Source organism: Onychostruthus taczanowskii, unplaced genomic scaffold, assembly GCF_017590055.1.
Source record: "Onychostruthus taczanowskii isolate IOZ18803 unplaced genomic scaffold, ASM1759005v1 scaffold10, whole genome shotgun sequence".
Classification (NCBI taxonomy): domain Eukaryota; kingdom Metazoa; phylum Chordata; class Aves; order Passeriformes; family Passeridae; genus Onychostruthus; species Onychostruthus taczanowskii.
In genome coordinates this window covers 2,572,572-2,585,320 of record NW_024496526.1, presented here as the reverse complement: position 1 = coordinate 2,585,320, position 12,749 = coordinate 2,572,572, and the positions used below count along the sequence as shown (strand labels likewise).

Genomic DNA, 12,749 nt, shown 5'->3' with positions numbered 1-12,749 from the left:
AATTGAGCTTCAAAGCTTTCTGTGTATTTAAACCAAGGCAGTTCCCGTCTGCAGCTTCTCCTGAAGAACAGAACACAGCTCTTCTTGAGGTGAGGGCAAAGTCTGCACCACATTCTGCCAGGGTCCTGCTGTTTTCTGCTGTGGCACACATTCCATTGTGCCCCCAAAATAAAACCAGTACAGGTACCAATTGCCCTCTCTGTGTGCATTTTTTCTGCTTATTTGAAACCTTTCCTCCTTTCTCCAGTCATGGGTGAACATTTGATGCCATTTTCAGTTCACATTCACCACAGTTGGAAAGTTACTGGCCAGAGAACACAGCCAGACAGTGTGATTCTTCTGCCTCCTCCAAACAGTCTGTCTCCCAAAGCCTTGAAGCTACAAATCCTGCTGTGCTCTCTGTCCAGACTCCCACACTGTGATATCCAGCATTTGCCTTTTTTCTAAAGCAGTCAGTTTGATTCCACCACGAGTGAGAGAGGCTTGACTTACCTTGTATTTCCTGATCACAGCTGAGGATTTAGAAAGATTTTCTGTTTCAGCAGAATCTGATAACCTCTGAAAAATAAAATAAAATATTAAATAAATAAAAAAAGGAAAGAAGAATTACCACGTGGGAAAGACACAGAGCAGAAAAAGACATTAGGATTTTTTTAAACTTTGTGCCAGCTGAGAGTCAATGATCTCATCCTCCATTCTTCACTCAGATCACATTCTTACTGGTGGCTACACATTTCTCCTCCAGTGTTTATTCATGGTTAAAAATCCAATCACTGGTTTCCAGAGCCACTGGCTTTGTTTTTCCTAAGGCTTCTCATGCACTTCCAAATTTCAGATGGTCACTAGAAATTTCAGAGTTTGTGAGATGATTCTTGGCTAGAAAACAAGATCTCATTTTCCTCTAACCACAGATCAGCTTTGAGGTCTTTAGCAGATCAGAGTCTCATGTCCTCTTAACAACTGCCTAGGTTTTCCTAAAGAATGCTCCTTGTCAACACTGGCTGCTGTTTCTTGAGCCAAGCTAAGCTGGTGCAAGGTTTTGAGAGCACTTACCACTGAAGGGGACGTTAGCTTCTTCTTAGTCTCAAGGTCCTTCTCTGTGATGGTGAATTCCACAGCCTGCCGCTCCTTCTCCTTTTCCCACTCGCGCAGGTCCCTCTCGTACTGAACCAGGGACTCCTGGATGTACACCTAGGAAACAAACCAGAACTGAAGGGAGCAGGGCTAGAAAAGAGGTGCAAATAACAGTCTGTGGCTCAAGTCCATGCCTGTTTCTCCCCTTCAGGAGGTCCCAGGAAGAAACCCACTTGCTTTTCATGTATTCCAGTGGCAGAAAGAGGAAAAAATAGTAGTATTTTAAGTCTCAGACAGAGATTATATACTCTCTTGCCAAAGAAAATCTGGGAAGTGTTGAGGGGACACTGCTGTTGGTCTGTGCTCCCAATAATATTAAAGCAGCAAGACTTGTTTTTTACAGATATCAAGTCTTTGGCATCCACTGAAAGCCATTCTCATTCAAACAATCACTTCTAGCAGCTGGGCTCCCCTCACAAAGCTATACATTGCACAACTACACTTCATCTAGTGAACCACACAGACAGACAGATGCTTAAAGCATCAGGAAGGTTGAAGCTAGGTGTCTTCAGGAGTGACAAGTGTGTATCAAAGAAGGATTCCTTCAGCTGGAAGCAGCAGGTAGCTCACTGCTGGGGTCAGCGATTTGGGAACCACAATAATATTCCCAGGTCATGGCAATACACAGGTACCTCTTGGGTCTCACCTCACACACCAGATTTACTCTGCAGAAGTAGGGATTCCTTGTAGGTTGCAGCGTGATGAAGCAAGGGATACTCTCTCCAGGCTGTGCAACCCCTGACTCTGGAGCAATCTGGAACACCTGGGTGAAGGTCGGGAGGAGGAGAACAAAATTAAATAAAAAATGAAAAAAAAAACCAGAGGAACTATTTCACTGTCCTGGGACCTTCCTGTGTGCTTTCTCTTTGCAGGAAACACACCTCTCCTCTGAGGTATGTGGCAAGAGAGAGATGCAGTTGATATATTCTAAGAACAAACATGGCCTTTGCTGGCAGACAGAGCCCTGAGGCTTGTTATAGCATTTTGTAGTTCCAGCTTCATATAACCTCACCAAAGTCTTTGGATTTCCCTTCTGAATCCCTGTTGTTCCCCCTGTCCTAACCCTTGCCTACACTTTTCCTTTCATCACCTAGTAGAAAGCCAATTCCCTAGAACTGAGTGTCTTGTTGAAAATGGAGCTTTCATGGCACAATAGAGATGGGCAGGGAGGTGTAGATCAAGGAGGACTCACCATTTCCTTACAGTTCATCTGCCAGGTAAACACCACTGCCTTGGTCTTCGAGATGTTGTTGAGAAAGACAAGTCGACAAGCTTTGGTGCAGTCTGGGATATTTCCAAGGGAAATCCTGTGATGGGACAAGGTGGCTGCCTGCAGGAAGCAAGGAGAAATCACAAGGAACAACAGGGAAGGAAGATGGGACCTAGCCATTGAGGAAGGGGAGTCATACAGTCATCTCTAAGTCACACTCATTTTTAAATCCAGCAATTCACAGATAATATTAAACAGGCATCTTTACTCTAGCAGCTTGAGAGAGTGTAACAATTCTCTCAAGTTTGCTCTGGTTACAGTGGCTTTACATCAGAAGGCCAGCTGGGTTGCAGTGGGATTGAGTGAGCAATGAATAAGACATAACACTGGTGCTGGACAGGAGAAGATCTCAGGAGCACAGAGGACCAGTAATATCCCAATTCTCTCTGCAGCACTTGCAGTGCAGTTCTTTTCCTACTTCAGCTGAGAAACATGAGGTGTGTGCTTGTGCAAAATCCCTATCAATCTGACTGTGAGTTTTAGGAAGTCGATCCCTAATACACCTTGCTACTAATATGCTACCAGTTTGTCCCATTCTCCAGGCACAATGCAGTCTCTAATTAAGTACAGTTATCATTAGAGAAAGAAACTTGATTTCAGACAACAGAGTCTTGCAGAATGCCATCTTCATTGTCAGACTGAGGCAGTTTTCAATCGTCTTCTCTTTGCTGTTCTCAGGAATATAATTGCCCTGCTGGAAGCAAAAGAGCACGTGGACCTGTGGCTGGCTCCAAGGAAGGCATGCTAATGTCACTCAGGTTGAATTCCTTTACCTGCCAGGAGAAAGCCTCTGCTGCTTCTGTGAAATGCTCATTCACTGTGCTTGGATCTGTGGGTGAGTTTAACAACAGATTGTCCAGGCTGGCAGGCCAGCCCCAGCCAGGCCAGACAAGCTCCTGCTGAGCCAGCAGCAGGTCAAACAAGTGCATTCCTCTGCATATGCCTGAATAGGTGACCACCCTGCAGGTCAGCATTCAGGTTATGAATTACCTGAATTTGGCAGGGAAATGGTGGCAGCCAAGCCCTGACAGAGCACAGCAGGAGTATAATAGTGTTTTTGAGAATGATTTAGGAAAGAAAAAGGTGTTGTAGCTGCACAGAAGAAAGGCAGCTGTGATGGGAGGCAACTTCTAAGAAAAAATTACATAACAAACCCAAACCCGTTTTTGTTCTAATGGCTATGGAAGTGACAAGCTGGAAGGAAGACACCTTTCAGCATCCATGAGTTAAGCTCTAGATCACCTGCTGGAAGGGAAATGTCTTGTACTGTCTCATGGCAAATGAACTCTCCTGCAAACAGACTACTGCAAGATGGGGCCACTTGTATATCTCAGTCTCTCACACATTTCTGGACTGATCATGTTGCTCATATCCCACACTTGAACTTACCTGTCCGGGCATAGTTAGCTTGGCAGAACCTGGAACGAGTGCAGAAGAAAAAAATTGTCTGGATGTGGCAGCCTCTTCTACAATATTTGGATTGTAGCCTACTCCCTGGAAAGTAATCTGGGTCGAGTCACCCTGCGGGATTTGGATGAGAACGTCCACCTGTCTCGGACAAGATAAAAGTTTTGAGTCCAGAGTCATTTTTGGGAGAGATGTGCAATAAGCTAGCACACCTGCTAATGGCCTGGTCTAAATACACCCCATGCATGGATAAAGAGAAATCCAGTCTCTTTTGCTCTTTCAGGCCTTGGCCTTTCCTGCTAGCCCAGGAAAGCTGGTTAAGTAGTCAATTAGCCAGTTACAGTATGAGATGGATGGAGACTACATCGTGGAGCAAAGGTTGGAGTTTTAAAGTTAAATTTGTTTATTTATCCATGCATTCATCACAGACTGAAGCAACAAGCAGTGCTAGAGCTCTGGCCTTGCCTGCCTGCTGCAGCCCGGGACAGAGGTCTTTGGGAAGGCTGGCTTTAGAAGTTTGCAGCAGCATGCACTGCAATGACAGAAGGCACTGACTTCAGTCTCTTTGGTGGGAATTTTTGGAGACCAACAATGAACCAGAAATCTGAACAGATATTACTGATATCCCCAATCACTGTTTGCAACTTGGAAAATATATACTGGGATGAGTTTGGTTGTAAAGATATCTCTTCTTGGGAAGAAAAAACTTATGAGACAAATTTATCTGCTCCATTTCCAGACCAGCCACTCATTTTCTTTCAAGACTCTGCTTCTTGGAGGCATAGGGCTCAATTCAGCTGTAGCATTACATTACAACCACCATAAAGAAACCTAAAGAATTTTAGGTCAACAACAGAATCTGTTTCTTTCAGTCATGAGGAGACTCTTACCGTGTACGTTTTAGCTTCCAGTGGTGAGAAGATCCACCCAATGTGTCCTGATTCACCAGGGGGGATTTCTCCTCTAGGAGTTAGGCAGACAAACACAGGATGCTGAAAATTCTTCTCTTGTATCTTCACAATGTTGTCCAGCTGAACCTCAAATGTCACGGGCACGGAGCCACCATTGTAGAGTTTATAAATCTGAAGTGAGTCAGAAAGCGCAGTGCTTTTTATACCAGGTACAAGTTAAACTAGTTAACATCTACCCAGGGGATGCTGATAAGCATTAATATTTAATTAATCAGCTCATCTCCTAAGAATGAGAAGACCTCATAGTGTCAAGATTTAACACCAAGGCTCTGATAGGCAGCTGTGCTGAAAGTTTATCACCACACATGAACATTGATAACCAAAGTGCCTCTCCAAATGGTGTCCTGCCAATTCACACTGCGGAAAAATTAATACAGATTAGCTAAAGGGATCATTGTAAAGCAGATTATGTAAAATGCAAAAACACTTGTATTAAAGTGCTCTTAATTCAATTCAGACTTGTTCACTTCCCACGTAAATTAGGCAGATTAGAACAGAATCAAAGCTGCCTTTTTGCTGAATAAGTGTTTAAGGAAGTTAAATTAATTTACTAAAAAACTAATTAGGGTTTATCTCCAGAGTACTTGGAGCAGTTAGGCAAGTTTTCACTCACATACAATGCAAGAGAATAAGTGAACAGCCCACCATGCCTTACAAGCATTCTGATTACAGAGTGAACACCAAATCTTGTCAAACTGCAGATGGTGAGAAGTACTTTCCCTGTTGCTGTCCCAGCAGCTATTTCCAAACTCTGCCTAGAACTATCCTCAGAGCTCTCCTGTGATGCTTCACTATGGAGGCCATTCCATTTTCTGAGAATTGCCTCAGACACTGCCTGTCTTTGGGACAAAGTAGTGCTAGCTCCTTCCCTACACTGGCTGCTGGCTTTGGCTCCAAGATGCTCACCTGTGTGGGGGGCTGGGAGCGTCCAACAGCAATGGGTGCGAAGACGTGCTTGGTGGATGCGAAATGAACGTACCGCTGGTTGTGTTCCACTGTCACACCGCTGAAGGTCAGCTACAGGGGAAAGAAATGCAGTCACTTCCTCACAGGGCTTTAGTCCCATCACTAACAACTGCACAAGGACTCTGAAGTACTTTGCAAATGGAAGGCCACACAGTTACAAACTTTAATTGGTAATATGAGGATAGTGTGTCCTAAGACAAAAATCAAGGAGATGGAGAACCTACTCCAGATCTTCTCTGAAAGGTTTTCTTCTTTTATCAGAAAGACTGTACTTTTCTCTCTGCTATGCCAGCATCAGTGCTTGTCTGTGCAAGTGTATGGTGGAAATTCTCCATGAATTCTCCATGAATGAAAGTGTCTGGACTGTATAGAAGAGTGTGCAGCTGTCACAGCCAAATACTTTCGAAAGATAGGATTTAGGTAAATAATGGCCTCTTCTTGGAAAGGATCATCTGGATGTCCACTAGAGTGCTTCAAGAATGTATTTAGCAGCCCAAAAGCTAGAAGCAAGTCCAAAAGCAAGAAGATCCCAGCTGAATTTTAAGTGATCAACTGATAATCAACAGTATCCTGGTGGAAAAGCAGCCACCAGGCACTCCAAGCCAAGTGGAGAGATTTACAGAGCTATTTCACAGAAAGGATTTTGCAATCACACAGGCTCCTGCATTTTGAGAAAACCACAGGCTGAAGATGCACTGATGATGCACTATTTTCTGCAGGATCACTCCAAAGTACCCCTGAGCTGTCTGCTTTGGGGTAGAGGCTGCAAAGCAGTCACCTAGTAATGTCTCTGCATGGGCCAACAGGAGCCAAGTTGCTGCAAGTCACAGTAAGTTAAGCCTGAAGCATGGCTATTTTTCAAACAGAAGTGTAAAAGACAGAGAGAATATTTGCAAAGATAGACACCTGCAGGAGATATTGTATCATCTGCTTAAAAAAGAGCAGAGAATGACAACTCCTTTTAAAAATCCCATTCCAGATCAGATCTATAAGCAAAATGCAGAGGGAGAAAGAACTAGAAATACAAAGTTAGCAAGGTCTCACATGGGATCTTTTCAAAGCACTACATAAGTGTCCAGCCTCCTGAGAACCACAGCTTGCCAGATGAAGTGAAAGTAGGAGAAAGACAAAAGCTTTGCTTTCAAACTTCAAGGGAAAAAGGGATAGGAACCTCCCTGAGCTTTGGGAGTGAAACATTCATTTATATAACTTTGATCAAAAAGCCACCGTGCATTCCAACAGACCAGAACTGCTAAGGAAAAACTGTCATCAGTTTCCATTTCAGAGAGGATATGACAATTAGAGGATTATCAGTTAAACAGAGACAAATGGAGAAAAGTGCAGACTTGCTGCAATCAATTCTCATTCTAGAGTGCATACACTTCATCCCACAGTGAAAAATTAAGATCATAAGACGGATGCCAGGGGATGCCAGATTCCCCAGGGAGGAGAGCTGCCTGGAGAACACATGCTGCAGGTGATAACATCTCACAATACCAAACTAGCAGCTATGAAGTGAAGTGCAAACACTTGCAGTTCATAAAACCTGTGTGCTCAGGGATTCTCCTCGGATCCAGGGAGGTCTGTGAACCAGCCTACCTCAGCCTGGAACACATGCTGCTGGCTGGGCTTTTCCTACTAAAACTGCTGGGGGGGCTGCAAATTCTGCCTGGCAAACAATCTCAGCTCTGAGAACAGGCAGTCTTACAGGTGAAGAGGCAAGGACAATCTGTGAAAGCATTAGGCTGTGGGAGGCCTTTTTCCCTGCTGCACAAGGAATTGGAAACACACACATGTCTCCTTGTATAGCCAGAAAAAATTGCCAGTGGGAAATTAGTTTGGGTCCTTCAGTGTACCTATAAATCATCAGAGGACTAAAAGTTGGCCACTGAATGAGGAAGACATAAAAGAGAAGAAGCTTCTCCTGAAAATTAAGTTGGGGAAACAGAGGAGCAGGAGGTCAAAATCTATCCATGTAGGTAAAGTCATCACAGAAGTGAATTCAAACCCAAAGGAAAAACAGGCATTGGCTTGCAGGTGGCTAACCACACAGCTCTGAAGCCAAATAATTTGGAATTTGACAGAGTAACCAAGCAATACCCCAGCCCAATGGGCCCCTCCTCTGTTTATTGTTGCTTTTGGAAATTTCCAAAGCTTAACTTTTGGGGTGACACTACAGCATTTGCTCAAGGTTAACATATGCTTAAGGTTAGCATACGCTCTGCACATTTAACCAGAATCACAGGTGAGGATTTACTCAGCCCTGGAATGTGAGCATATTTAGGGCAGTTTCTGCCCCAGGAGCTGGAAACTCTGTGCACTTCATGCCATGACTGCAAGGAAAGCAGGCACACTGTGTTCAGTCCCTCAGCTGCCCTCTTTGCAGAAGAAGTATCTCCCATTCCTACTTTCTGATGTCAGCAGTTCAGTAGTGGCACTGCACCTCTGCAGGCTGCAACCACCTGCACTGTTCCATGTCTCTGGACTGGCTTCTACAGCTCCTATTGCCAGAGCTCAAAAGCACCAAGGGATCTTTTCATCCCCAGGGTATCCCACACTTTTCTAGCCCTTTCTGCAGGGACAGCATGACAGACGGTGGAGGCCTCTGGTAGCCACCAAAGCCACTGGCTATATGGCAAGAGAGGATGTATGCCCTATAGGCTTCTGGTGCTCCAAAGCCTCTTCCCTCACTGGCCAGATGGTGAAAGGCTCACAGTCACTCTCAGGATTGTGCCAGGCAGGCAGAGCACAGGGAGCCTATCCAAGGGCTTTGAGGGAAGGCACAGTTAAGCCACTGTTTGAACAGCTTGGTCAAAGGGTTGGATTTTCAGCTGACAACAGTCCTGAAAGAAAAGAAAAATAAAAGAGATATGTGAACACAATGGTCTCATAGGAAACTTCAGAGACAGACAGGAAGGCTCAGCCGGGCATGAGTGGTGCCTGGCAGAGCACAAGGTGACTTTGACTCTAACTGACAGTTTGAGAGAGGGGGAGAGAGAGAAATTAGTTCCAAGCCTGAGGAGATCTCAGGGAAAACACACCACAGATCAGCTCTGGGATGCCTTAGAAAGAAGCCAAGAAGGAAGGATGAGTAAGAATCTCCTCCATCATTGGTAGGAGAAATAAGTGGGTGGACAAAGGCTGCAGCCAACCAGGAACCCAGGGAGTATCTTCTGGGCTTGGGGAAGGAGCTGACCCTGTAACCCCAGAGGTGGAGGACGCTCTGCCACCCTGTGCATTCCCAAACTACCATCACAGCAGGTGATGGTGGTATATTTGGAGAAAAGCTCATTCCAGGGGGGTTGTAGAGTATTGAGGGTTGACGAGATGGAGAGATTCAGGAAAGCAGCATAGGAAAGAAGCAGATGGACTGCAGATCTGAACTCCGGGAACTGCATGAAACAACTCACAGTGAGGCAGATGAAATGAGGGGAGACATGCACAGGAATCCTGACCATAAGTTACACCAGAGTGTGGAAACCGTGCAGGGACCGTAAAACCTGGGAAGGCTGTTTTGGACTTGGCATTGTCTTGAAGGAAGATGCAATTCTGCACTAACACCATTAATAAAATACAAAGGTAATAACAAATAAATAATAGTCCTCTTGTAGAAGAATCCAGCAGATGCAACATCCAAGGGCCACTCTGTCAGTGCACTGCCCACATCACCCTGTGCTGGAACCACAAGTCTGTCAGAACATTGTTTTTATGTCTCTGCTTGGCCCTCTCTTACTGCCTGGCTAGTGCAAATTCCAGGGGAAGGCCACAGCCCTCTGTACACTATGCAGATTCTGGGGAAAACACCTATTAATTCAGTTCCTACCTGCTGTTGATCAGCAAATGGAAGGAAGGGACACCTGCTATCTTACCAGAATCTCATGGCCATAGGAAATCTTCAGCAGGACAGGGAGGCGATCAGTGCCAATGAAATCATGTCTATCAGTGAAAGAGGAGAGAGAGGAAAACAGTAGAAATCAACCTTGTGCCCAGGATAATAGAGTCAGAGTCACACAGAACATTAGAGACAATTCACTTCCCAGCTAAAGAGTCACTGCTGCGTAAGGGCCACGGGGAGGTGGGGGGGAACCCAGTGGTGTTTGGGTGGGAATGAGTGATACAATGTTGATTTTACTCATACATCTATTTAGGGACCCAAGTTTTTAGGTCAACAAAATGCCAGAACTTCTCAGATATGGTCTGCTTTGAGAGGGGAAGCATTGAGCTTTCTTCATACCTTCTACAGGCATGCAAGGGCTAGTAGCTCTAGCTGATGACAAAAAAAAAAAAAAAGAAAAAAGAAAAAAGAATATCTTTACATAATCAAAAGCACAGGAAGTGCAGCATCTTGTTCATCTCCTCAACTGTCAGGTCAAGGCAGACCAGTGTCCCCAGCATGTCACACTAAATGCCTTTTGCTCTGCAGTGTTAAAGGGCATTAAAACATTCTCCTGGGGAAGATCAGCTCTGTGAGGTCCAGAAACTGGACATGTTCAGAAACTTTTTACTTGCCCAGCCTCTGCTGAGGAACATGTGATGAGGAAGGAAAATCTGGCATGGAAACTCAGGGGACTGATGGCATGTGTTGCTCTGGCACACAGCATGAAGCTCTGATGCTCTGATGCTTGTATCACCTGTGTGAGAGCTGGACAGATTTCTCCTGCCCTGGAAGAAGTCTTCCTGACTTTGGGGAAACACTGAAGAGCTGGTTATCCTGAATTCTCATCTGGTGCAGCTCCTGGGGGGTGAAGTCAACATCTTCTGCCCAGCGCTCTATGTCCATCTTCTGATCAGAAGGAAACAAGAAGGCCCTAGGGAACCAATCAGCTGGTCAGCAACAAGGACATGCAACTTCCCCAGGGCTATGGTCAGCATATCCAATCCAAATGGGCTCAGCCCAGCTAGTAGACACATCACATTTCATCAGGTGTGATCTGCATCTCCCTGATTGTTTCCCCACCTAGACTCATCAACAGCTGCAGCTGTCCCTACAAAGCCCACTTTATTAATCTGCAAATTTCTCACAGCCCTTTGAGCACTTCCAGACCCCCAAAAAGAAGGCTGAGCTCCAGTGAGCACTGCTTACCAGTCCACAGGTACCACACCCTTGTTCTCCAGCAGAAGCAGCACAATGGTAGGCATTGAGCCTATCGGGGCAGACCCAAAGTCAAAATCCAGCAGGAGAGGGGTATACACTGGAGGGATCAAGCATGTGCTGGTCACAGGAGAGAAAGAAGATATTAAACTGAAACAGGAGGAAGGGTCATCAGGGAATGACAGGGGAAAGGTCATTCCACACTAGCTGTCTTTCTTATAATTCTTGTCTGACCTTATGTTCTTAACCCTTTTGAGAGAAAGGATACTGGGCATAAGGCAGACCCGATTTTCTTTTCAAAATCTTTTATGTATGTCTAATGAGAGAGTGATATAAGAGAGTCCTGCTTAGCCTGAAATCTCTCTTTAGCTCCCCAGTATAAGGAAGTCACTAAGATACTGGAGCAGGTCCAATGGAGGGCCACTAAAATGGCTAAGAGCTGGAGCACACTGGCCAAGCTGGATGGGGCTCTGAGCAACTTGGTCTAGTGGAAGGCATCCCTGCCCATGGCAGAAGGGTAGGAACTAGATGATGTTTAAGGTCCCATCCAATCCAAACCATTCTGTGATTACAAAGATGGACAAAGGGACCTGGATTTGTTCAGCCTTATGGAGCAAGGGGTCAGGGATGGCAACTGCACAAGTTGCAATACAAGTTATTCTGATGAGATACTAAGAAAAAGCTTTTTACCATGGAAATGGTTAAACAGGAGCTCAGACAAAGTGTGGCTTCTCCATTCTCAGAGATATTCAGCACTGAACTGAATAAGGCCCTAGGCAATCTGATCTATATGTCCCTCCTTTGAGCAAGGGACTACACCAGAGACTTCTGGAGGTCTATTGCAATTAAATTATTCTCTGTTTTTGTGGCTCCTTTCAAGGGAGCTTAAGCAGAGAAGTGAAAGTGAGCAACTGCCTGCAGCAGTTAGGATAGAAAAACAGGGTGCCACGCAGCAAGGAGCTACAAACATGCCAATAAGCCACAGCATCTCTGTCTGGCTCATGCAAGGGACTCAAAGATCCACTGAGCCATTTCCTCATCTCACCTGTGCCTTGTGGGGACTTTGTAGGTGAGCTCGCCAGGAGTTGGGTCTTGCTCCAAGAATTCATTCAGTGTGTCCAAGGAGAAGAGCTTCCAGATGTGCATCTTGCTGTTACCGCGGGCAGTCCCTATTGTACAAGCGTCTGTGATGCGCAAAGTGGGGTAGACGCCTGTTACTGCAATGCAGCAGAGGAACTGCTTCTTCTCTTTTGAATTTGCAAGACCTGCAGCTAGGGAGAGAAAGAAACACCAAGAAGTAGTCATGTACCATTAAGGGGCTGCTGCCTGCGTTGTTTTGACTGCAGCAAAGAGGAAAGAGAACAACAAAAGAATGGGCATTGTACATAATCTTTTGTTTGGCAGTTCTCAAAACCCCTAAACCACTGACTTCTAGTTGTACCTTGACTTCTACATTTAGACATCACCAAAAGACTATGAATGTGATCCTTTTTAACAGTGCCTTTACACAATTTAGTTTTGCACTATGTGAGAAAAACCTTTTTTGATTTAAACCTACAGCCTAAACATTTTATGAAGTGCCCCTTGTTTTCACACTGAAAAATCATAAACAGTTATTTATATTTTGTGTTCCCCTTTCATTCATATGGCATTACATTTTTCATCTTCCAAGCTGAAAACTCCTTATCTTGCTATTCTCTTCTTTTACAAACACTGTCCCCCAACCCTGAACACCCCAAAACTTCCATCTCACCTCTGCGTGTGCAATTATCATATCTGATTCTCCAGGTGTAACGCAACCGACGGGCTGGCCTTACTTTTATTCGTACAAAAGCTTTTGATCTTGCGGGAATTGTTCCTCTGGAGTGTTCCAGCTCTAGAGCTGTAGGATACAAGAGGTGGTATGAGC

General features: G+C 45.0%; 1 protein-coding gene across 1 annotated transcript in view; it reads right to left on the bottom strand.

The window, feature by feature from the left end:
* The window catches only part of CFAP65 (cilia and flagella associated protein 65), a 31,004-nt gene that overhangs the window by 4,132 nt on the left and 14,123 nt on the right, over positions 1-12,749 (bottom strand). Inside the window, exons 16-27 of the mRNA XM_041404000.1 lie at positions 12,594-12,722; positions 11,886-12,111; positions 10,832-10,960; positions 10,380-10,556; positions 9,618-9,684; positions 5,689-5,799; positions 4,702-4,893; positions 3,794-3,952; positions 2,327-2,464; positions 1,781-1,897; positions 1,054-1,191; positions 493-558 (exon numbers count right to left, since the gene is read on the bottom strand). Of these exons, the coding sequence (XP_041259934.1) occupies positions 493-558; positions 1,054-1,191; positions 1,781-1,897; positions 2,327-2,464; positions 3,794-3,952; positions 4,702-4,893; positions 5,689-5,799; positions 9,618-9,684; positions 10,380-10,556; positions 10,832-10,960; positions 11,886-12,111; positions 12,594-12,722 (1,649 nt within the window). The remainder of the gene's footprint in view (positions 1-492; positions 559-1,053; positions 1,192-1,780; positions 1,898-2,326; positions 2,465-3,793; positions 3,953-4,701; positions 4,894-5,688; positions 5,800-9,617; positions 9,685-10,379; positions 10,557-10,831; positions 10,961-11,885; positions 12,112-12,593; positions 12,723-12,749) is intronic.